The 26,085-nt window shown below is 42.4% G+C and overlaps 2 protein-coding genes across 4 annotated transcripts; one reads left to right on the forward strand and one right to left on the reverse strand.

Moving 5' to 3' along the window:
- The first annotated feature begins 1,380 nt into the window (after positions 1-1,380).
- METTL3 (methyltransferase 3, N6-adenosine-methyltransferase complex catalytic subunit) lies at positions 1,381-12,374 on the forward strand. Of its 2 annotated transcripts, XM_059057406.2 has the most exons (11): positions 1,381-1,618; positions 6,340-6,557; positions 6,653-7,057; positions 7,975-8,150; positions 8,960-9,176; positions 9,407-9,594; positions 9,976-10,014; positions 10,193-10,301; positions 10,422-10,487; positions 10,995-11,107; positions 12,151-12,374. In XM_059057406.2, the coding sequence occupies exons 1-11, from the start codon at positions 1,519-1,521 to the stop codon at positions 12,260-12,262; spliced, it is 1,743 nt and encodes a 580-aa protein (XP_058913389.1). In that variant the 5' UTR covers positions 1,381-1,518; the 3' UTR covers positions 12,263-12,374. The 2 variants fall into 2 exon arrangements, with proteins under 2 accessions (XP_058913389.1, XP_058913390.1); XM_059057407.2 differs by lacking the exon at positions 10,995-11,107 and having other exon boundaries at positions 1,388-1,618.
- TOX4 (TOX high mobility group box family member 4) lies at positions 10,529-26,083 on the reverse strand. Of its 2 annotated transcripts, none has more exons than XM_059057405.2 (9): positions 25,978-26,083; positions 25,700-25,768; positions 20,202-20,444; positions 19,047-19,307; positions 18,476-18,706; positions 16,983-17,063; positions 15,855-16,598; positions 14,714-14,877; positions 10,529-13,866 (listed from the first exon to the last, which is right to left on the reverse strand). In XM_059057405.2, the coding sequence occupies exons 1-9, from the start codon at positions 25,981-25,983 to the stop codon at positions 13,806-13,808; spliced, it is 1,860 nt and encodes a 619-aa protein (XP_058913388.1). In that variant the 5' UTR covers positions 25,984-26,083; the 3' UTR covers positions 10,529-13,805. The 2 variants fall into 2 exon arrangements, with proteins under 2 accessions (XP_058913388.1, XP_058913387.1); XM_059057404.2 differs by having other exon boundaries at positions 12,066-13,866; positions 25,963-26,056.
- Between the last annotated feature and the right edge of the window lie 2 nt (positions 26,084-26,085).

A 26,085-nucleotide genomic window follows, 5' to 3' on the forward strand; every position in this document is an offset into this window, starting at 1 on the left:
AGATTCCCTAAAATATTCCCTATTCACAAACCTTAAAATGTTCCCTGTTGTATGCTGAATAAATTGCAACCTCATTACTCAGGTAACATGTACCTTTTGCAATTTGGCCTCAAATATTGAAACAAATATTCTCCCAAATTGCCCCAAATAATTCTCTGTGTTATAGCAAAATTAATCTGGGTCAGCACAACATGCATCATGCTTTTCTACATCTACTCTAGACCTTTGCTTTTATCATGTTCTTAGCCTGGAATTCTTTCCTATAGCTTCACCTACTGAATTACTAGCTGTCACTCCAAGCCTGAACTTTGATGTCACCTCCTTGCCAAAGGGTCATCTGGGTTTGGAGTCCTCCCTTCTTTGCAATCACGTTTGTTTTTTAAGCCTATGCTCGGTGCTGCCTTAGTCTGTAAAGATGGTTCAATATCAATAAACGGGGTCTTAGCTCCTTTACCATACCAGAAGCTCTGAAAGCAGGGGCCATGCCTTCTTAAGCTGTTCTTTCTGGCAGTGTTTGGCGTTCCATAGGCTTGATAAATCAGTGGTTCTCAAATGCTTCCATTCAGAGGACCTCATTAAAAAAACAAAGTTTTAAAGTTTACTACACAGAGAAGTGCACCTACCAAAATGTTTGGCTCAGTTAATTTTCACAAACAACGTATTCATACAACCAGCTCTCAGAATAAGAAACACAGCTCAACCAGAACCTCAGGAGCCCCCTAGCGCCTCCTTCTGAGTATGTATGTATTTATGCATGCATGCATGCATGCATTCCGAGCAGTCTGTGGGATCTTATTTCTCCCGACTGCAGATTGAACCGGTTCCGTTGGCAATGAAAGCGCAGAGTCCTAACCACTGGACCACCAAGGAATTCCCTGAGGACTCTATTTTAATGTATTACACATGACACTTGTAGATTTGGTATAAGTAAGAAAAGTTAGAATATGTATTTGTAGACTCATTATAGTATCTCTGCTCCATCAGTTCTCCTCCCTCAAATATGCATGCGTAATGGCTATATTTTTGTAAACAAGTGCACGGAAACATGAAGCTACACCTTCAGTAGCAAAGGTTTGTTAGTACCAAACTGTCAAAAGGAATTAGTGATCCTTCACTTCCAAAATCTAAACTACACACGCTGCCCCACGTGCGCTGTCTTACCACGACTCAACTAGAACTCATTTCCTAATATTCAACATGGCCGCATGCGCGGCTATAAGCAACATGGCAGCTCTGCCAGGAACCAACATGGCAACCACAGCCTCACCTCGCCCGGAAGCGTGAAAGAACTCCCATAAAAAACATATCCGCCATTCTGCCAACACTTAAGGTGGCTCTCGTTTCAGCTTCAAAGGGAGAGAAAACCGGAAATGACTTTCCGTCCGGTGCGTCTCCCGGGACCTCTTTCCGGTTAGCCTTCGGGTGTCGGCGTGAGAGTTGGATAATTCTTGGAACTAGGACTGAGAGGTGGAAGGCAGCCGCCCTTGGTTCGAGACGTGTCTGGGCTGCGAGACCAAAATGTCGGACACGTGGAGCTCTATCCAGGCCCACAAAAAGCAGCTGGATTCTCTGCGGGAGAGGCTGCAGCGGAGGCGGAAGCAGGACTCGGGACACTTGGGTGAGGCGCGGGACTGTTGGGGACGAGCCTTAGCCGGGGAGGGCTGGAGGGAACCCTGGGGAAAAACACAGCTCCCGAGTCGGTACCTTTCCCCAAACGGCCGTTTCTTTAAGGCTTCATACATTGGTACTCTTCTCCCCCCACCTCAGCAGCACAGACGCTTCACTCTCCTGCAAGTAGTCGCGGCTCCTTTGCAGCCTGGGCCCTGGTTCCTCCGGTTCCGCTTTCCCCGGCCGGAAGTCTCCGCCTCCCCGCGTTAGGTTGACTTCTCTTGAGTTTATGAGAGCGTCTCACTTGCTAGGCCTTTCAGCCCCCGATCCCTCGAAGCAGCAAGTCCCTTTTTTTGGTTACTCCCGTGGCGCTTTGTTCTTCTCTCGGTTATAGCAGTTGCTTTTTAGTGGTCATGTCTTTCGAGACTCTGGGCGCTGTGAGAGCAAGTATGGAACCTTTATATCCACAGTGCCCAGCTCAGTGGCCCTCGCAGTGTTAGCACTCGGGTGTTGCTAAACGAGTAGAGGAACTGGCATTGTCTTAGCTGTTTACACACTGAGCAGGAATCTGAAAACATTTGTTTTTAAACTTTTTCTTCTCTCCCGTTGTCCCCTGTGTCACAGTTTTAAAACTTGAAGGAACCTCAAAAGATTAAGTGCTACTCATACCACATCCCCAGCACAAGCCCTGAATTATCTAAGGCAAATCAAAGATCTACAAGGATCATGAATCCGTACCACTCTTGTGGTAGCTTGTTCCACTGTATATCAGTATACTCGAGTCCGTCTCTAAATCTCGTGTTGAAATATATATTAGGTCCATGCACTTGTAGTCTGGCCCTCGGAACTAGAAGATGCCCTGGCAGGACTCTTATACCGTAATGAATGAACATCTATCGAGTGTCTACAGAGTACATGAGTCTAGTTAGACAAAAATAAGTAAGACAGTGTCCCTGCCCTCAATGAGTTTAAAATTTAGTTGGGGATAAAGGAAAAGTCAGAAATACAATATGACATATGTAAAATGCCAAATGAATCGATTCCACAATTAGTACAGTGAAGGTAGAAGTAACAAGAGTCAGTTTAGTCAGTGAAGGCGTCAGGGAAGAGTCGGCACTTGGAATTTGGTCTCTGGCTATGTAGGACTTAGATAATTAAAGGGAAGGTAAGAGGGCAGGGTAAGTAGGGGAAGAAGTGTAAGTCATATTATCAGGGATTAATTAATAGAAATTCCACTTCACTTCTTCGTGGTATTAACCATACTTTGGTATTAACCAAACTTTCCAAACCAAATATGCAGTATTTTTTCTTCATTCAGTTCTTTTCTCACAGAAAATAAAAATTTTCTTACCACATCTAGATTTTTATAGCATTACTGAAATCTGATACTTAGTTGTTTACTTCTGAGGTTAATGTTAAAAGACAAGGATATTGAGTAAACTAAAATGTATTCGTGTCATTAATGCAGAATACTATGAACCGAGAATCATTGGGAGACCTTTGTTAGCTGGGCATTTTTAAAGTACATTTTTAAAAAATTGTGGCGAAATACACATAACATAAAATTTACCATCTGAACCATTTTAAAATGTATAGTTGATAGTGTGATGTATATATAGTCACACTATTGTGCAACCAGTCTCCAGAAGTTTTTTGTCTTGCAAAACTGAAACTCTACCCATTAAACAATAACTCCCAATTCTCCCCTCCTTCTGGGCCCTGGCAACCACCGTTCTATTTTGTTTCTGTGAGTTTGACTACTCTAGATACCTCATGTAAATGGAATCATAAAGTATTTGTCTTTTTGTGACTGGCTGATTTCCCTTAGCATGTCCTCAAGTTTCATCCATGTTGTAGCAAGTGTCAGAATTTCCTTCCTTTTTTTTTTTTTGGCGGTACGTGGACCTCATTGTTGTGGCCTCTCCCGTTGCGGAGCACAGATGCGCAGGCTCAGCGGCCATGGCTCACGGGCCCAGCCTCTCCGCGGCATGTGGGATCTTCCCGGACCGGGGCACGAACCCGTGTCCCCTGCATCGGCTGGCGGACTCTCAACCACTGCGCCACTAGGGAAGCCCCCTCCTTCCTTTTTAAAGCTGAATAATATTCCATTGTATGTGTATACCACATTTTGTTTATCCATTTATCCACTGGTGGATACTTGCTTCCACCTTTTTGGCTATTGTGAATAATGCTGCTGTGAGCAAGATGTTGTTTTCAGCTTTTTTGGATATATAACACAAGTGGAGTTGCTGGATCATATATGGTAATTCTATTTTCAGTTTTCTTAGGAACCACCATACTGTTTTCCATAAAGTACAGATTTTTGAAGTGAGGATTATCACTTCCAATAAAGATTTACTTCATTTTAACTGAAACAAAATAAACTTGGCCAGGCTTAGCACATAGTAAATATGTGAACTGCTCAATATATTTCATCAGTGCGATTGAAGATGTGAATATAGATGTTGACATATTTTAGGGATCGACAAGTTAGTAGACTGGCCATATTTTTATGTCTTCAAGCTAGTATTTTATTTATCTTCTTAACCAAAGAATAAACTCAAGTATTAAGTATTCCTTTGCTGAGCCCAACACATTAAATTTTTCATTAGATTAGAAGCAGAGTGTCAGCATATTTACCAGCATAATGGAAGCACTCAGTAAATACACTGAATTAATAACTGAACAAATACTTTTTGAAGGAGTTGGAGCTCAAGGATTCCTAATGATTTTCTGCCAGTGACCCATTTTAAGAATGATAAAACGTTGGAGTCTTTCCCCCAAATTTTGTAGTGACTTCATGGAATTCACAGAGTGGCTAAAGCCCATCTGTAAATAACAGTTGCATTAATCAGCTGTTAGAGTTTTTCCAAAATATTAAATGTGAGCTTCCTCCTCCCAATAACCTTAAAAAGGTATTTTTTAAAAAGGTATTTTCAGCTTCAGTGTCCTGAATGTCATGAAAAGAATACTCCTAGGAGGTGTTACTAACACAAGGATTCATAACCAGAATCACAGGCTGTTTTTTAAAAGAACTGTATTAAAACAAGTGATTAGTCAGATAACCAAAGAGAAAAAAAAAAAGTCTATATCCAGTTCCAGGGATTGAAAATGTATGTTTAAAGTGGTTCTTTTCATAGACTTCTTGCTTACTTTAAGAAAAATTATACATGACTCAAAGAACATGTAAATTTAGTTACCAGAGAAAGTGAAAACTCTGTAAGAAGAAATGTTTATATTATATTCTTGGTAGTATCAGTAGGTTAATTATAAAAAGTACATTTTCAACTTATTGACATTAACATTGGAGCAAAATCAGTGCTTTTCCTCAGTGAGATGATGTCTGTTAGGGTATTTGTGTGCCAGGACAAAAATCCCACGTGCCACAACGAAGACCCAACGCAGCCAAATAAATAAATAAATTGGATTATGTTTAAAAAAAAAAAAGTTCTAGTCTGAGATTCAGTAGAACATAAAAGAATCATACGTAAGCAAGGTAAAGAAAGTTCTGTAATTATTTAACATTTCTAGCTAGTTTGGAATTGTGGAGTCTGTTTTCCATGTAGGGAATAACTTATTTTCCTAAAATGTAACTGTTCCAGCAAGGTGTTAGGTATACTTCAGCTCCATTTTCCTTGGAATCCTTTTTTTTTTTTTTTTTTTTTTTTTTTGCGGTACACGGGCCTCTTACTGCTGTGGCCTCTCCCGTTGTGGGGCTTTGGACGCGCAGGTTCAGTGGCCATGGCTCACGGGCCCAGCCGCTCCACGGCATGTGGGAAGAGGCATGTGGGATCTTCCCGGACCGGGGTACGAACCTGCATCCCCTGCATCGGCAGCCGGACTCTCAACCACTGCGCCACCAGGGAAGCCCTTTCCATGGAATTCTGAGTTAAATTTTACTAAAGTTAGTTCCATTAGAGTGGAAATTTCTAAGTAACCAGACTATCTCTAAATGTAAACCTAGTGGCCCACTTACATAGTATTTAACAGAATTCCAATACAGGTTCTGAATGTTTAATATTTCATTTGTATTTTAACTAAATAATCACAGATATTAGGCTCTCCCAAGGTAATATTTTGTCCCAATTTGAGTTTCTTAACTCTTCTTAAGGTTATGTTGGCTACCCAGCTTGTGAAGTACTAGAGTAAGTGATAAAAATGTAGTCAAGAAATATCATTGGTTACCAGGGCTTCAGCAGTTTTATAAAATTTTTGTGTTTCACTTTAAAGGTCGCATCATTCTAACCCCCAACGCTGTCATTTTTTATACCCTCTGATGTCCAGTGGCCTTAATTCATTCAAATTCAAATTCAGTTCTTCAAAAAGATTTGATCACAGTGTAGGTTGTTGAAAATATTCCTGGCTTATAAATTCAGGTTGATTATATCAGCTGTCATTTTAGAGTGACTGAAGGGAGGTGGTATGGACATTTAAATCTACCAAGCTGCTAATTTATTTCCTTGAAGCACAGCAAGGAAAGGAATTAGGAAAAGACCTCTCACCCAACAGAGGAAAGGTAAGCGGTTTCCAGAAAATCCAGGATTATCTTGGCAAAGAAGTGAATGCTTGAGTGTGATTTAATAAAGGGTATCTAGTGCTAAATCTGGTCAGAGAATTTTCTTCATGAAATGAAAGAACTGTGTGTTGTGAATGCTGGAGAACTTGACTCCTGAGGAATGTGTACATTGACAGTGGTTGCCCTTTTTCATTTTCATTTCTCTTCACTCCTAGATCTTCGGAATCCAGAGGCAGCATTGTCTCCAACCTTCCGTAGTGACAGCCCAGTGCCTACTGCACCCACTTCTGGTGGCCCTAAGCCCAGCACAGCTTCAGCAGTTCCTGAACTAGCTACAGACCCTGAATTAGAGAAGAAGTTACTACACCACCTCTCTGATCTGGCATTAACATTGCCCACTGATGCTGTGTCTATCCGTCTTGCCATCTCCACGGTAATGATCAGATAAGACAAGGTTGGGAACTACCACTGTTTTTCTTCAGTTCATGGTCAGTGTCTTAATGCTTTCCCCCCACCCTCCTTCCTTAGCCAGATGCCCCTGCCACTCAAGATGGGGTGGAAAGCCTCCTACAGAAGTTTGCAGCTCAAGAATTGATTGAAGTAAAGCGAGGTCTCCTCCAAGATGATGCACATCCCACTCTTGTGACCTACGCTGATCATTCCAAGCTCTCTGCCATGATGGGGGCTGTGGCAGAAAAAAAGGGCTCTGGGGAGGTAGCAGGGACTATCACAGGGCAGAAGCGGCGTGCAGAACAGGACTCGACCACAGTAGCTGCCTTTGCTAGCTCTTTGGCCTCTGGTTTGGCCTCTTCAGCATCAGAAGTAGCCAAGGAGCCAACCAAGAAATCAAGGAAACATGCTGCCTCAGATGTTGATCTGGAGATAGAGAGCCTTCTTAACCAACAATCTACTAAGGAACAACAGAGCAAGAAGGTAGGGGTAGATGGAAATGCTTTCACACATGTACTTTGAATTTTCGCTTTGGTTGAGAGGAATTTACCCCTAGGGCGAAGAGCAATTCTAGAATTCAGGGTTTAGAGCAGTGGTTCTCAACTGAGGATGATTTTACCCCCCTCGCAACCCCTAGAGGACATTTGGCAATATCTGGAGACATGTTTGGTTATCACAGCACGGGAGCACTACAGGCATCTAGTGGGTAGAGGCCAGGGATGCTGCAAAGCATCCTACAGTCTTAGCAGGGCAACCTCCACACGACAAAGAGTTATTTGGCCCAGAATGTAAACAATGCACCAATGTTGGGAAACTCTGATTTAGAGAATCGTTTTCATTGGATCTGTTTGGAAGAATCATCAGATCTTGAGAAGAGGAATCCAAATATAGTAATAGAGGGGACGAATACTGGAAGATAGTCATATGGACCAGTAATTATGGAAATTGATTATACAATGTGGAATGGCAGTGTAGTGGTTTCTGAGTCTAAATATTGGACCCACAATAGTTATCAATTTCCTACACCCCCCCACCCCAGCTTATAGAGTTGTTGCATAGGCTCTGAGCTAAACACTTAAGTGCTTAGCACTGTGCCTTGGTTCAGTACCTAATAAATGTAAGTGGTTTTGGTTGGAAGGAATGCTTTCCTGGGGAGGGGAGTTTAGCTTAATGCTTAGCAGTAGGAACCAGTCTTATATTTTAATTTCATCCCAAATGCAGATTTGTGAGAAAGGACTAAACTCATGATACATCTCTTCTCCTAGGGCTCCAATTTTCCCATATTAACTTAGTCTATTGACCCCTCATAGGACATTGATGTCAAATAGAATTTGCAGAGGTGGTTTAAGGGCTAATTTTATCTACAAACCCTTTTAAGACCAAGGTTTCTTCTGTCACAGGTTAGTCAGGAGATCCTAGAGCTACTGAATACTACAACAGCCAAGGAACAATCCATAGTTGAAAAGTTTCGCTCACGAGGTCGGGCTCAAGTGCAAGAATTCTGTGACTATGGAACCAAGGAAGAGTGCATGAAAGCCAGTGATGCTGACCGGCCCTGTCGCAAGCTGCACTTCAGGTCTTTTGGGAGGGAGGGGGTTGGATGTGTCTCCTAGAAGCAGTCATTGTTTTTTTTTTTTTCTTTTGCGGTACACGGGCCTCTCAGTGTTGTGCCCTCTCCGGTTGTGGACACAAGCTCCAGAGGCACAGGCTCAGCGGCTATGGCTCACGGGCCCAGCCGCTCCGCGGCACGTGGGATCCTCCAGGACCGGGGCACAAACCCGCGTCCCCTGCATCGGCAGGCAGACTCTCAACCACTGCGCTACCAGGGAAGCCCCCAGTCATTCTTTTTAAGCACATTTCTTCTGGTTATTGGGTTTCTGTCTTTAATCCTGTTATTAAGTGGTTTTAATATGATTTGTCTAAGAGTTCCAGACTCTGAAGGTACACGTTCAGAAGTAGTGTTCTATGGGAGGTAATACAGGCTGCAGTCCCCAAAAGATGTGAGATTTAAAGAAAAAAATGCCCCTCTATTCTTGCAATAGCAAGACATCTCTGTCTCCGAGCCCCAGTGAAAGTTAAAGTTCTCTGGAAGAAGGACGATCTTAGGAGAAACAGGAACCTGGGCTCTTAGGTAGGTGCTTTACTAACTAGCAAGCCCTTCCTTCCTGTCATAAGGAAGTTAACTCTTTGCTCAGAGAGGAATTAAAACTCTTCTTTAGTGTAAATTACAGATTTTAATGTCACCTGCCTTCTTTATTTGAAAACTTGTGGAGGCAGCTCTAATGATAGTGAAAGACTAGAAATTTTGCAACAATTTGGACCTCGAACTGTGGCATCTAACTGGAACACCATCTTGATTCCAATTCTCCCTTTTTATTTCCCCAGACGGATCATCAATAAACACACTGATGAGTCATTGGGTGACTGCTCTTTCCTTAACACATGTTTCCACATGGATACCTGCAAATATGTTCACTATGAAATTGATGCTTGCATGGATTCTGAAGTTCCTGGAAGCAAAGACCATACACCAAGCCAGGAGCTTGCCCTTACACAGAGCGTTGGAGGTGACTCCAGTGCAGATCGACTCTTCCCACCTCAGGTACCTATATGCTCAGAAAACTTAACCTCAACTTAAGGACCTTTATCTTAGCAGGGTAGCCATACATGTAGGAAAGCAGGGCATAAATCACCAGTCCGCCCTGCTGATTGGGAATGGAGTGGGATAGATATGCATATAAGGGAATAGGAAAATCAAATGTTAAAAGAGGGACTGGGGCCATGAATCTAAGAGTAAAGGAAGGGAAGATGACCAAATACCACCTCATGCAGTGGATCTGTTGTGATATCCGCTACCTGGACGTCAGTATCTTGGGCAAGTTTGCAGTTGTGATGGCTGACCCACCCTGGGATATTCACATGGAGCTGCCCTATGGGACCTTGACAGATGATGAGATGCGCAGGCTCAACATACCAGTACTGCAGGATGATGGCTTTCTCTTCCTCTGGGTCACAGGCAGGTAATGCAGTTCAAAGATATGTAGGTATGGGCAGATATAGTATAGAGTGAGTACTGGGTGGGGATAAAATCCTGTTTTCCTAGCCCTACTATTAAATATATGACTGAGTCAGCCTTTTTTAACCTACTGAGATCTAATGCCTGTTTATAACACAAATGATGTATGAATTCTATGTAACTCTACATTTGTTGCTTGTGAAAGGTAAGGTCACTGAGAATAGATACTATGTTTTATTTTTTTAATTGTTAGATCCATTCTGTTGCCCTAATGGTGTCTCGCATGTAAATGTTCACTGAATGTCTACTGAAAACAACACATACATCTTGAAAGGAGAAGAAATATGGGCATGGAAATAGCTGTTTAACCCTTATTTCTTTCTAGGGCCATGGAGTTGGGCAGAGAATGTCTGAACCTCTGGGGGTAAGTAACGATCATTGTGTTGCTTTCTTTTGAGGGAAATAAGTACATAATTACTGTAGTTGATATGTGTTGCTTTCTTTCAGAGTATTCTGTGATTCCTTGCCTCTGTAGAATAGATGGCACCACCCCTAAACTGTGAAAGCCTGATTAAAGCTCTAATTTTTCTTATACCCCACAGTTATGAACGGGTAGATGAAATTATCTGGGTGAAGACAAATCAACTGCAACGCATCATTCGGACAGGCCGCACAGGTCATTGGTTGAACCATGGGAAGGAACACTGCTTGGTGAGCAGCAGTGGGGCCCAATTCAATAGGTGGAGCAAAAAATAGGAATTGTTTTCTTTCTTATTGAGAAACAGTTCAAATGCTGGCGTTTCATAAGGTAATCTGTTCTCTGGAGAGCAGGTTGGTGTCAAAGGAAATCCCCAAGGCTTCAACCAGGGTCTGGATTGTGATGTGATCGTAGCTGAGGTATGTACTTTGCCCAGGCATCCAAAGATCATAGTCAGGTATACTTTTTTTAAAAAAATTAATTTATTTTTGGCTGTGTTGGGTTTTTGTTGCTGTATGCAGACTTTCTCTAGTTGCAGGGAGCGGGGGCTACTCTTCGTTGCGGTGTGCGGGCTTCTCATTGCAGTGGCTTCTCTTGTTGTGGAGCACGGGCTTTCGGGCACGCAGGCTTCAGTAGTTGTGGCACATGAGCTCAGTAGTTGTGGCTCACGGGCTCTGGAGCACAGGCTTAATAGTTGTGGCGCACGGGCTTAGTTGCTCCGTGTCATGTGGGATCCTCCTGGACCAGGGCTCGAACCCGTGTGCCATGCGTTGGCAGGCAGATTCTTAACCACTGCACCACCAGGGAAGTCCTAGTCAGGTATATTCTTATCCCAGGTTTTCTCATTGGGATCATAAACATAAATGGAAAGGGCTAGAATTGTAATCTTGGGTAACTTAAAAGTAGCTAGAGCTTTTATTTCCTAGGTGCGTTCCACTAGTCATAAACCAGATGAAATCTATGGCATGATTGAAAGACTGTCCCCTGGCACTCGCAAGATTGAGTTATTTGGACGACCACACAATGTGCAACCGAACTGGTAAGGTGACCAGAGAACATGCTAGGCCTCAAGGGCAAAACTGTTTATGGTCAAGGACAGAAGTTAGTAGAGCTTCACCTCACATTCCACTAGTCTATTAATGGGCATCCTAGGATTTTTTTTTTTTTTTTTGTGGTACGTGGGCCTCTCACTGTTGTGGCCTCTCCCGTCGCGGAGCACAGGCTCCGGACGTGCAGGCTCAGTGGCCATGGCTCACAGGCCCAGCCACTCCGCGGCACGTGGGATCCTCCTGGACCGGGGCACAAACCCTTGTCCCCTGCATCGTCAGGCGGACTCCCAAGCACTGCGCCACCAGGGAAGCCCCAGAGGATTCTTAAGCAACCAACATTCATTGGGAACCCAACAGGTTTTAAGATTCAAACCACTGCTCTTAAGGTCTCCACTGTTAAAACCTAAAGATCTTCGTTATTCTATGGGATGTACTGAATCTGCCCCCTGGTGGTTACTGAGAATCTGGCTTTTTTTTTTTTTTTTTTTTTTTTTTTTTGCGGTACTCGGGCCTCTCACTTTTGTGGCCTCTCGTGCTCCAGACGCACGGGCTCAGCGGCCATGGCTTACAGATCTAGCCGCTCCGCGGCATGAGGGATCTTCCTGGATCCAGGCACGAACCTGCGTCCCCTGCATTGGCAGGCGGACTCGCAACCACTGCGCCACCAGGGAAGCCCTGTCAACAATTTTAAACTTTCATCCTGTTAGTAGAGCTTTAAAAGACGTGCTGGTAGCATTTCACTAATCCGAATACTCACTGGCAGCAGCAACTTTGTGAAGTAGGCCTGGTTAAACATAAGTTATTAACCCTTAATTAGTACAGATCCAGCCTTTTTAAACACCAGAATCTGTGCCCAATTTCTAACCAGGCATACTGTCATATACTGTACTAATATTAAGATCTTTTAAAAAGAATTGGCATGAATATTCAATGCGATGATAGGCAGTCTTAATTAGAAGTACACATCTTTTAACAGTATTAAGCCTTTAAATTCCAGGAGTTTTGGTTTGCCCCATCTTTCCCCTTGCTTCAGGATCACCCTTGGAAACCAACTGGATGGGATCCACCTACTAGACCCAGATGTGGTTGCCCGGTTCAAGCAAAGGTATCCAGATGGTATCATCTCTAAACCTAAGAATCTATAAAAGTACTTCTAAACCTAAGCATCCATAGCCATGGCTCTGCAGGCTGCACCTGAAGAGTAATATTTGTACAATAGTTTTTTTTCCCCTTATTTAAATAAAAGTTTGTATTGTAGTTGGGATTTCGAGGTCAAGTTCTGGCTCTGCCACTTAACAGTGTGTGATCTTGTGTAACTCATCTCTCAGTATGATTACTTATATGTAAACTGGGAATATTACCTACCTCATAGGGTTGCTATAAGGGTTCAAACTAAATGAATGCATGGAAAGCATTAAAATATTGATTATACTATATAGGATCAAAGTGATTAGTAATTAGTGCTAGTAAACATGGTAATCAAGAAGGGGGTTCTCTGGGACAACATTTCTCAAGGTAAGATTTGAGTTTCATTTAAGATTATCATCACTAGGGCTATCATGCTCGAAATGTTGCTTATTCTGTTACAACTATGTGGCTTTGCTAGTCTATTATTCATTTGTTTATTTCCAAGAAAAATGAAATAAGCACATCTTACATTAAATTTAAATAAGTGCCTAGAGTATGCAGAGAATTAGTCTATATGTTATATAAGTGAAAACACCTCTGGCCTATCTTTTTTTTTTTTTTTCCTTCTTGCATTACGCGGGCCTCTCACTGTTGTGGCCTCTCCCGTTGCGGGGCACAGGCTCCGGATGCGCAGGCTCAGTGGCCATGGCTCACAGGCCCAGCCGCTCTGCGGCATGTAGGATCTTCCCAGACCAGGGCTCGAACCCGTGTCCCCTGCATTGGCAGGCGGACTCTCAACCATTGCGCCACCAGGGAAGCCCTGGCCTATCTTTTAAAAGATACTTCATCAAACACAACTGAACACAACTTCTTTAGACTTTGGTGAAACCTCTTATACTAAGGATGTAGAGTTCTGCCTTTTGCACTCATAAACTGTGATAACTGAGATAAGGAAGAGCGCTGACTACAGAAATATTGTTGCAGAGAAACAAAAGACGCTCCTAGGTGATGTTATTTTCTCTACAGCCCAGTGTGCTTACTATGTTGAAAACCTTTGTTCTCAAAGTAATGAATGTGCAGATGTGATAGTTCCCTGTCTAAGAGGTAACCTTTAATGCAGACTTTTTTTAGCCCCTTTAAAATGGGTGCACACAGTGATGTTTTCTCCTAGGCTCAAAGCTGAGTATTATCCTATCATTTTAATAGTATTTTAGGCAAGTCCTATGACAATTATACCAACAAGTTTTCCTCAAACAATTCCCCACCCCTAACCACCACCCCTATGTTCTGCTTGTTCATATGCCCTTCACCCTTTCCTCTGTTATTGTCACTGATATCTCTGCTTGTACGTGAAAGTAAAGAGCAATCCCAGCAAACTCAATGGCCCTGCTCCATAGCCTGGCCCCTGTAGAAGAGAGATAAAAGGGGAGAAACGTGAAGGACGTAAAGGATCATCATGGGTTGAGATCAGGCACTACCAGAAGTCCAGCTTGTCTTTTAAAAACAGGCTCGGTGGACATGTTCCCAGCAGGTAAGTCTTCACTGGCTTGGAGAACAGGACTACTTCACAAACACTACTGTGTTTGAGTTTCTAGAGGCTACCCAGGCCAAGAAGACATCCCTAAGAAAGAAAAAAGATACACACAAACTCAGAATTACAGCCTAGATATATTCTTTTTAAACTTTGTCTTAAACAAATAGGTTGACAGATATCACCCAATAGGAATATAAGGGCAGTGGGCCTAAGAGTCAGAAAAGTATAGGCAATCCTAATTTACTTTGGAGGATTTGAGATAGGAAATACTAATGCTGTGTTTCATGGCTGTAGGTCAATCTCAGGAAAATTGGGGAAATGGGCAAAATCTTTAGAACTTCTTCCCTTTCCTCCTATACTTAGCACCTTATTGTGTTACTTCAAATCTATCCATTCCTTCTCAAATTCTAATTCCCTGAGGTCTGATTTGCACTAAGGAGATAAGCTAAACTAAGATTCAGTCACCAACAGCTTGATGTGTCGTGTGTGTGTGGGTGTGTGTGGTACGTGGGCCTCTCACTGCTGTGGCCTCTCCTGTTGTGGAGCACAGGCTCCGGACACACAGGCTCAGCGGCCATGGCTCACGGGCTCAGCCACTCCGCGGCATGTCGGATCTCCCCTGCATCGGCAGGCGGACTCTCAACCACTGCACCACCAGGGAAGCCCCTTGATGTGTCATATTTTTAAAGAGCACACACAGAGGTAATGTAACTGAAAAGTGTGAACTGCTCATGATGTCATCTTTATCTACATGGCAAATGTAAGCTTTTTTGAAGCAGGGGAACTTCTCTAGTAGCTTCTACAATCAGATGTATATAGCAACCTACTCTACCTAAGGTAAGGTGGTACTGATTATATGCTCAGGGTTAGTGTGTTTTCCAACACAGTTAATTTAGTCATACTTGAATTATAAGAAGGGGAACTGTAAGCTCACCTGCAGTGTTTCACCACGCACTCATTGCTGCAGTACTCATTGTCCCAGTCCTTACTCACAACGGGAGGGTTCTCACAGCCAGACCTCACACATCGAGGCTGGGGTGAGAGCGTCACAGGAGACCCACTCACCAATTCAACATCCATTTGAGAAGGAGACTCAACCTGTGAGAGGCAGAGAGCACCAAAGATGGATTGGATTGCTACTTACCTAGCTAGCCAGCTAGTCAAATTAACTCTAGGATCCAATGGAGCAACAGATGTTACAGTCCCTCACACATGGGGGTACAGTTCCAAAAGAAGGTGAGTTCTTGGTCTTCTCTATATCCAGCTTTAGAATTTTGCCATGCAGATTGACGTGAAGATGCTTCCTATAAGGGGAGTGCTGCCATACTGCTAGTGTTTTAATCTTAATTTTACCTATCACTGACTTTATTCTACAGTTAAATAATAATCCTCAAAATATCAAATCAATAGAACGTGAGTAGAGGTTGGGCCACCTCAACTAAGATCAGAGACTAAGAAGATAAAATGTGGTGCCATTAGCAAAAAGGAAACTTAGAGATTAATAGTTTCCTGGTTTTGCAGGGGTGGGGTGGGTGGTATTTTTCTTTAAAAATGCTTCATTCATTGTGGGGCTACAGTCACAAGCAGACCCATATTTCAAAATGACTACTGGTCAGGTACAAGTTAAAACTAGGGTAAATTGGCATCTGTTTGTTTCTGAAAAGACTCAATGATACTAACCAGTTGAATTTTTCTACCTGTATTCCCTACCCATCCCCTTACTTAAAAACATCAAGCCAAGCAGTCAAGGTTTGGGAGAAATGGAAGGATTTATCTCCAAAGCTTTGGATCCTTGGGTAAGACACCTGAAAAATAACTCTATGCTTAGGCTATATCTTTACTTGACTACCGTATTACTTCTGCTTAGTTAAGGAGTTGTCTAGGATAGGAGGCCCTCTTAATGTTTCTCACCAAGAACACTACAGAGTATCTTGCAGGGAACTGACAGGATATTTCATACGCCCAGTTGTGCCAGGCATTAAATGCTAGTTGCAACCCCTGCTTTTATTAGATCAACCAAAAATGCTTATACATTTTCACTGGTCTAGAGGAAATACTTGAAAACAGAGGCTCACCTCAGGAACTACATCTGTGATCATCTCACAGATTGTCTCAGGAGAGGTTTCCTCCACTGTGTGGGTCTCAGGGCTGCTGTTCATAGGCCGCTCTGGACTCCTTTCTACAGGTGGTGGAACCAAGGTAGTCTGCATTTTTAGAGTGGGTGGAGGCACAAGCTTGACCTGCAGTGGTGGCGGCTGCTGCTGTAGATTGATTCGAAATTTCTGAGGTGGGGGTTGCTGCATGGCCTGTAGCGGGGGAGGCTGCTGCAGAATGGCGACTTGCTGCTGAGTCGGGGGCTGAGGCATCTGCTGCAATGGAGGGGGTTGTAGTCGGGGCGGAGGCAGTTGCATGGAAGCTGCTGCTGCAGCTGCTGCCTGCAGCACTGACCGAGTGACGATCTGGGCTTGCTGACTAGGCTGGATAGTAGCTGTACTGGTTTGGCCTAGTTGGATCCCCCGGGAGGTCACCACTGTGGCTGGGATAACGGTAACCATCCCACCTTGAGACATAGTAATAGAAGAGGGCAACATCTGTTTGGTAATAATTAACTTGGTAATATTGGGCTGACCCCCAGCCCCAGAAGATGCCTGGTTTGCCACATAGGATGAAAGAGTGGAATTAACAACAATGGAAGGAGACAGGGCAGGGGGCTCTGTTGAGGCTGCTGCTGGAGAGGCTGGGTCAGCAGTAGTCACAGGAGGTGGAGAAGGAGTCTGTGATGGGGGCGCTGGATCCAATTCCACTGTTTCCACAGTAGCCTAAAAGAAGACCGAAAAAAAAAAATCAGGAGATTTATTCTCTTCCCCAGGACATACTCACTCTAATCACCTCCTAAGAAAAGACACATCACAGACTGGGGGCGGGGGGGCGGGGGGGCAGGGGGGAACGAAGAGAAAGAGAAAAAAGAGCAGCTGTGTGTCTGCCTGGCTAAAGTAAACAATGAAAATAAACTCAGACTGTTTGGCAAGGTTTATGATGGAAACAAATGGGAAACCTGTTACATATTTTTGAGCTTTTAATACTATATATACTATTAATAGGTTCCACAGGTTTTTGGTGGTATTTACTTCTTATAATTGCTAATATACAGCTTTAAAAATCTTTTTATTGGTTTAAATATCCACCTACCCCAGTCTTCTTACCTGACACTCTTGATTGTCTTTATAAGCAGCCAGAGCCTTCAGATACTCTTTCTTGGCAGCTTCAGTTTTCCTCTTATATACCTGCATGAAAGACAGACTGTTTAGAAAGTCCACAAACTTCTAGTAAAGACTGATAATCCTACATTATTCATCAATGAAAGACAATTCATCTCAGTCTAAATATTGACAACTCCTGAAAGCTAGTAAGCAAGACAGCCACCATGGCAGACTTTCCAGTGACCATGCATCTGAAAGCCAGCCAATCAACAGTAGGCTTGCAGAATAACTACACTTCTAAAGCCAACAGCAACCCTTGCTCACACTTGTGTAACCAAAACAAATCCTGACCCCCAATAAGATAAGTAGTCTGCTTAGTCTGGGATTGTGTCTAACCAGTATACTTTCCCTTAAGGAATGTGCTAAACTGTTTGCAATGATAGCCACAAGAATTCTTCCTGTGCTGCATACGTAGTCTTCCATCAACAGCTGAAACTTATTTCCCATTCCTTTGAATTTCGGCTAGCTCTGTGAGTTGCTTTAACCATTAGAATGTGGCTGAATTGACACAAAGAGAACTTGGGGACATCTGTTTTTGTTCTCTTGGAATACTGCTCTAACTCTGCCATAGTGTAAAGAAGCCAGTCTAGCCTATTTGGAGGATGAGAAACCATGTGAAAGAGAACCAAGGCATTTCAGCCAAAAGGTAGCACCAACTGCCAGACACCGGAGCAAGGTCATCTTGATAAGCCATACCAGCTGTTGTTTGGGTACAACTGTAGGAATAAGCCCAGGTAATAACCCCAGGAAAAACACCCAACCAGTTTACAGAATCATAAGAAATAATAAATCGGGGACTTCCCTGGTGGTCCAGTGGTTAAGAAATAAGAAGACCTGGGGAGTGTAGGATAATGATAATTACAGCCATCTTCAATTTCAACGGTATCTTTTATTTATGTAGTATCACAATTTTTATTTGTTTAATCCAGGTTAAATTTAGGGGATTAACTATAGTTCTCAAGTTTATATGAGGCCAATGAAAAAATTCAAACTTGGCTGTGGATTTGAGAGTTAGTTATAGCATGCAACTCACCAAATAGCCTAATTTTACAGATAGAAAAAAAAGGCATAGAAAGTTAGATTCAATGTTTTTTATAATAATTTAAAAAATTTTTGTTTTTATTTATTTATTTTTTAAATATTTAAATATTTATTTGGCTGCACCGGGTCTTAGTTGTGGCATGTGGGATCTAGTTCCCTGACCAGGGATTGAACCCGGGCCCCCTGCATTGGGAGCATGGAGTCTTGGCCACTGGACCATCAGGGAATTCCCTATAATTTTTAGATGGGTATTTGGGATTCAGTGTATGGCTGCAACTTTTAAGACGAAGGATGATCCTGAATGCCATTAACAAAGAGATGATATGAAATAAGAACACATAAGAAAGTTAAAACTTGAACATTCACTAACCACTAGTTCCTTGTTATTTGCTCACCTGTTTTTGCTCCTCTCCAAGACTGTCCCACATGGAAGCCACAATTTTTGAAACCTCCCCAAAAGTGGCATTGGGATTCTGTCCCTTGATGGCAGCCTGTGTGTCACGAAAGAATAAAGCATATGCTGAAACTGGTTTTTGAGGTTCATTAGGATCTTTCTTTTTTCTCTTCTTTGGGGCCTTCTGCTTTTTCCCTGCTTCCACCACAACTGTCTTCTGGCTGGGAAGTTGCTGTGGGGGGAAAAGAGAGAGAATTACAAGAAGACAAGTATCATGTTGGGAGAACTGAAAGAAAAGGACTTTTATATGGGGTCAACTAGTCACATGAATGGAATTCTCAGAAATGCTAAAAGTAGAGGCAGTAGGATTAAGACAGTAAAGTATGTGAGGACCAATAAGAATGGAGATTGGAAGGACCATTATAAACTATAAATAGAGAGGCAGGACCCCATACCCAGAAAAGAGCAGGAGACAGCAGGGCAGGAGTAAAGAATACTTAGTAGGATCTGTGGGTCAAGAGTTTTATCCCAGAATAATGTGGCAGATTTGATTTTGGCAGGGAATGCCTCACCCTCCGGAATTCCTCAACACCATCCTCATGAAGTGAACTAGTAGGTGAAGGTGTGGTTGAAAGACGATCCTCAGGTGACTGGGCAGGTGGCAGGATGGTGCCACCCCCTAAGCTCAAACCAAGTTGAGAACTCAGTTCTGACTGATCAATGGTGGTCAACTGGCTATGCCCCATCAAGCCAGATGTCATGTCTGTCATTGGTACATCAATTGTAACAGGTGGATTGGCGCTATACTGAGTTCCTATAGAATGATCCAAGTCCTGAGAGAAGAAGAAGGACTAATTAAACACGAAATATAAAAAACACTATCCTTCCCTTCCCTCCACCAGAATTCAAGACAATTTATAAACCCTCTGCTTACCCAGAATGTATCATCATTTAAACAAACATCAAATAATTTGTCTACATATAAAACATATTAAGCTTTTTAATAAAGTACATTAATTACAAATCGAGTACTAAGTCACTTCGTTGTACTCAAAGGCCTATTCCAAAATAACTACAAATAACCAAAGAAGTCATAATTTTGGACAAGTTAATTTAAAGAGCAAATAAGTTATTCAGTAATCTAGAGATAGTGATGACACACAGGGGAGAGAAAAACTTTCTCCCTGTACCCTCCTAAATAACAGCTGTTAAAGTTGCAGTACACAGGCAAATCAGAGTGCATAAGGGCAATGTTAGAGATGTTTGGCATCAAGTACAGTGTGTGAAGATGTGCTACTAATGAGATGTGCTAGAAGCCCAAATACAGTGATTTATAACACATACTAATCCACAATTAATACTTTTGGTTCAGACAGTTTTTTGAATACATCCCTCAACATGCCAGCAATCACACTCACACACTTGAATCCTAGGATATGAAAGCCATAGTAGTAGGGAAAAGACTTTCCTTTCAAAAATCCCAATAAATCATTTTCCTTTCAGGGTTAACACTGGACATTTTACAATTTTAAACCATTTTTCAAGTAAAATTGATTCAGATGATAACTCTCACTTATTCAGGGGAAACGAGGTCTTTGTTGTGAGCCTTTTGCCAGAAGAATGGAAAATAAGTACTACCCAAGTGTAGCAGGGAATAGAGTTACTTATGTCTCCCCTAACACCATGCCCATGAGCTTGGGTAAGCCTGATAATGTCTTGCCCCTTACCATGGTCAAGCCCCCACTCAGGAGCCCCCCGCCCTGCTCCATCAAGCCATGGGTCATGCCCACAGGCATGTCCAATGTCTGGACCCCATACTGGGCTGAAAAGCTGCCATCCTGAGAGGAGGAAGGGTCTGCCAGGTCATCAAAGTGGCCAACCACATCTGAGACAGCCAGTGAGGGATCAGAATCCAAGGAGATTGGGGGGATTTCAAATTCTTCATCACCCAGGCTTGGTGTATGGAACGTCTGTAGGGAGGAAAAAAGGGAAAAAGACTTAGTGGGAAGAGGAGGAACTGCATACTGCTAAGTGAAGAACATGGCTGAGTGCTGGAGATTCTCAGTGTACCTCTTTTTGGCCTGGATCCCATTTCTGTTATCAATTTCCTAGGACCTATTTAATTTTACAAATAAATCTTCTTCCTCATATCCTTGGCCATATGTCACATACAAGGCTGCCAACATCAATCACAATTTTCAATTCTTTTATCTCTTTTCTACCTTAACCATCTTGGTTGTCCTAAACTATTTTGCCTATTGGTCTAATGAATGATTCTTTCAGCACCATTAGTAGGGACCCAACCTTTATAACCTGTTTAGCTACGATGCTTAAAATCTCTCTAAAGATTCTAAAGATAGCAGTTATTTCATACTTACTACACCTGAACTGTTAGACCACAGAAATTCATTGTCAACCAGACAATTATACTTTGACTGTTGTTTTAGGTTCCTTTGAAGCAGATCCTAAAAGGATCATGGGAACTTTATGCCCCTCTAAAATATATGCACTTAAGATTTCCTACCTCTTCTCCATTTTAGAAATCATGACACTAACAACAAATAAGATTTCCATTTGTACCAGAGTTTTGGAAAACCCAACAATGCCAAGATAAGGAAAACAGTGAGGAGAAAAATCTTCATTAAGAGATTATAGCCAGAGGGCAAACTGGTTCTCTAACAGTTCCTGAACACATTGCTGTCTTGCTCTGAACAAGCCTTTCTGCAAGAAAGGAAGAAAAAGATTACTCCAGCTGAAGACCCAATCCCTTCCTCTGAGCCCAACTAAAATAATAATATACTATTTCTATTCTGAATGAGGCCACAATTCACAGAGCTAACAGACCAATGTCTGACCTAAGATACATTAAATGCTATGGTTCCTTTTGACAATAAAAAACTAAAATGGCAGCATCTGCAGCAAGAGAGCATTAATAATGCAAGAGACTTTGGTGTCACAGAGATCTGGGTTCAAGTCCCTTCTCTGCCACTTATTATATGACCTTGAATGGATTTTCCTCATCTATAAAATGGGACTTGTAATGGTAATCTCCTTATATGGTTATTATGAGGATTTATGGGATTTAGTACACAAAACTTTTATCACATGGCCTGATATATATAACTGCTTAATGATAATATTAATATCCTAATTATTATTAACTTGCCACCTGCCCCAACCAATTACCACAGATTGCTGGAATTTTAGAAACTTTAAATTCTATCCACCTTGTCACATGGCACAGTAAATACCAACTGATTCAGATCAAATTAAATAGGTACCCACAGTTTTGGGGTTTTTTTTCATGATTAAGCATTCTTTAGGAATTCCTCAAGGTTTTTCCAAACCCAGAAAGGGTCTCACTAACATCACCATTTTAAAATTTTGGTACAAAAAATATTTTCAGCTAGTAAAACTAGGGAGAAAGAGTATGTCTGTGAAATGCTCGATTTCTTTGAAATCACATCACACTGAGAGAAGTTTCCTAAATGACAAAAAGATATATAGCTTCATTTCCATATTTTCCTCCTCCAAGAGCCTTACTATTTTACTTAGAATGGTAAAAATTTGTGATATAACTTGAGAGGAACATACATAAAGAGCACGGGAGCAGACAATTCTTCAGGAAAAACTAAAACTCTTCCTAGTAACTGAATTTTTCTCAGTACACAACTCATTTTTGTTACTGTGTGGAGGTTGTTAACTTCAGGTCCATGATTTTTTTCTGAGATTTCAGTTAAAGTTCATGTGTGCATTTTTCAGGAAGAAGAGTACAAAGATTTTTACCAAATTCTCATGCAAACAAACAAAAGTTACAGGGACAGGAAAAAGGACTTGGGGAAACATTTACTGTACTAGATTAATAGTTGCGTAATAGTGGTATACAATTTTTTAAGAAGATACAGCAAAAAATGACTATCCTATTCTGTTTACCATAACAAATAAAAAAGCAACTCTGCCAAGATATGAAAATGATACTATTAATGAGAAGTGAAAAAGAATAAAAACTCATATCCAAAACGAGACCAGTGTTCTGCAAAGGACTAGCCCTCATAAACTATCTGGAGCGCTCTCATGGACTACACTAAAAAAACAGACATTGTAGAGATTCCATTGTAACCAATTAACAAGACATTCTTTCTATGTACCACCCCCCGGAATGTGGAAACAGCTTTGTTATTCAGTATCTCTGGCTTTAATGGTGTTTTTTGGGGTTTTGTTTTATTTCTTTGTTTCTTCCTTTAAAAAAGAAGAGTAAAATAATGGCAATGATCAAGAATACAGAAAGGTAAACCACACACATACTAGAATAGAGATCCATTCGAAATCTTTTTTTTTTTTGGTGGTATGCGGGCCTCTCACTGTTGTGGCCTCTCCCGTTGCAGAGCACAGGCTCCGGACGCGCAGGCTCAGCGGCCATGGCTCACAGGCCCAGCTGCTCCGCAGCATGTGGGATCTTCACGAACCCGTGTCCCCTGCATCGGCAGGCGGACTCTCAACCACTGCGCCACCAGGGAAGCCCTGAGGTGTGAGTTTAAATCTTTTGCCCATTTAAAAATGGGATTCTTTATTTTATTCTGCAGAAGTATTTGAATATATTCTGAATATGAGCCAGATACATGTATTAAAATATCTTCTCCCAGTCTTCGAATTTCGGGAATTCCCTGGCACTCCAGTGGTTGAGACTCGGTGCTGTCACTGCCAGGGCCAGGTTTGATCCCTGGCCAAGGAACTAAGATCCCACAGCCGCACGGTGCAACCAAAAAAAAAAAAAATTCTTAATTTCGATGAAGTCCAATTTTTCAACTTTTTTATGGTTAGTACTTTTGTGGACATTTCTTTTTCTTGCAAGAAAACTCTAAAACTTACTCTTCTAAAAGAAAATAATTTTTTTTAATTACCTTTATCTAGTTCTAAGACATATTTGGGGTGGCTCACAGTAAGACCAGAAACAACAAAACCCACAAACCAATTGAAATAAAGGAAAAACAACAACAACAAAAAACGGAAACGACAACAACAAAACCAAACAAATGAGGGGAAAGAAAGGTGAAGTTGTAATGACAAGGAGAAATGTTAACACTGACAGGTCTCTAGGCTAAAGGAATCCACTGAAATTTAGTTATGAGCTTGGCAAAATAGTTTTTAAAAACATTTCTTGAAGTCCTAAAAGCAAAAACAAAGGATAGACTCAAACCCGGAAAGCTTCTTGATGAGCCCAGTGTGAAATTTACAACACTATAAATAAAGAAATTTAAGGACTTCCCTGGTGGCACAGTGGTTAAGAATCCGCCTGCCAATGCAGGGGACACGGGTTTGAGCCCTGGTCCGGAAGATCCCACATGCTGCAGAGCAACTAAGCCCGTGCACCACAACTACTGAGCCTGTGTTCTGGAGCCCGCGAGCCACAACTACTAAGCCTGCACGCCTAGAGCCCGTGCCCCGCAACAAGAGAAGCCCAGCGCTGCAACAAAGAGTAGCCCCGGCTCGTCGCAACTGGAGAAAGAGTAGCCCCTCCTTGCTGCAACTATAGAAAGCTCTGCAACTAGAGAAAGCTCTCGCGCAGCAATGAAGACACAACGCAGCCATAAATAAATAAAAAGAAATTAAAATTGTGGAGACCTGATTCAGAAGAAATTGGCAATGATGCGTTTTCATGTGGATGAGACCAGTGTGAAATTTACAGCACTCCAAACAGTGAAATTAAACCATGGAGATATCACTCAGAAGAAACTAGCAATGAGACTGCAAAGCATCAAACAGATTTTTGTTTTACATTGTTTATAAATTTGCTGCTTATTTGATTCACACTTCCCCAGGCTTAGGAGAATAATTATGAATAGTAATCAAAATAAAGCAGTTTTTAAAAAGCAGCAAATGCTCCTTGCCAATGTAATTCTCATCCATGAAAACATTAAATTGTGTTATAAGTTCATTCAACAGCAATTGATAATTCTAGATACAAAACACTGATGCAAATGGTTTACACGTTTTTAAAAAAACTAAAATCCTCAAAAGATAGTAAAAAGTTCAAGACTTCAGTTTCTCAAAGACCAAAAAATTTATTTTTCTGTTCCATCTTATGCTTTTGCCTTGTCTAAGCAAATGATACACACTTATGACAATATTTCAACTAAAACTTTTCCACAAATACTAAAGGACCTCACCATGATCGTTACTTCTACTTCACATCATCGTAAGAAACTATTATTACAGCCATATCTGACAGCTGGGGAAACGGTGACATACTAGGGTGAAGTAACCTGTCCAAACTCTGAGTCACTGGCAAACAGAAATGCATGGTCTAGGGACTTCCCTGGTGGCGTAGTGGTTGAGAATCTGCCTGCCAATGCAGGGGACACGGGTTCGAACCTGGTCCGGTTAGATGCCACATGCCGCAGAGCAACTAAGCCCGTGCGCCACAACTACTGAGCCTGCGCTCTAGAGCCTGCGAGCCACAACTACTGAAGACCGCGTGCCACAACTACTGAAGCCCGTACACCCTACAGCCCGTGCTCCACATCAGGAAAGGCCACCGCAATGAGAAGCCCGCGGACCACAAAGAAGAGTAGCCCCGCTCGCCGCAAGTACGCAGCAACGAAGACCCAACACAGCCAAAAATAAGTAAGTAAAATAAATAAATTTATTTTTTTTTTAAATGCATGGTCTACTCAACTCCCTTTATGTTTTCTGGCAACTATTTCCTTTCATCCTGTCACCAGCAAAACAAGCTAACACCATGTAAGTAAACATAATTATTAACTTTTCCAAAAATCACTGGGTAGGAAATTTAAATGAAACAAAGACCCCTTCAACAGAGTATGTTTTAAGAATGAACACATTCCACAGTTAACCTGTTAGGTAAATTCCTTCCCTCTCTCAAATTTCTTTGGCTTAAACATTTTCTCCCCACTGCGATCTCCCAAAATTATTGTAGTTATTTCTCCCCCACAAAAGGAGACAATTCCACTCTGTATTCCAATCCAGAATCAGTCTGAAATAGGTTCGCTCTTTTCCAACGTCCTGCTTTTCTGATGACAGCAGCTTCCCGGGCCTTCCCCATAGTCCTCATAGCCTGTGGAGGCAGCTGCCACTTTTCTCCAAACATCAATCGCGGCCCCCCGTTCCCACCACCCGGCCCCTGGCGTCCGCGCTCTCCTCCCCACCACCCGGCCCCGCCGCTGCCTCACGCCCTCCCCCCAAAGCGTCGGCAGCTCGTGCTCACCTCGGCCCCTGACAAGAAGGGGTGCGAGGGCCCTGTGATCGTCAGGTAATTGTCATTTCCTCCGGGAAACTGGAAACCAAAAGAAAGCCACGTAGATAAGTTAGGGGAAGCAAGGAGTTAGCTCGGACCGACAGATTCTGACCCCGACATTATGACAACACTCCCCAAACCCCGCTCTCTCCCCTCCCGTTAGCAGTCTCTACGCCCGGCTTCCCGCCTCTGCTTCAACCCCGTTAGCCGCGCTCTCTCGCCAGCCTTCTAACCTCTGAGGAGCCTACCTCCATCTTCACACAACGCCTACCACGGTCTCAGTGCCCTCATCGCTCCCACCGCCGCACTGGACACGGAACTGCCGTCACTTCCGCAACGACGTGCGTCGCTCTCCG

Source organism: Kogia breviceps, chromosome 3, assembly GCF_026419965.1.
Source record: "Kogia breviceps isolate mKogBre1 chromosome 3, mKogBre1 haplotype 1, whole genome shotgun sequence".
Classification (NCBI taxonomy): domain Eukaryota; kingdom Metazoa; phylum Chordata; class Mammalia; order Artiodactyla; family Physeteridae; genus Kogia; species Kogia breviceps.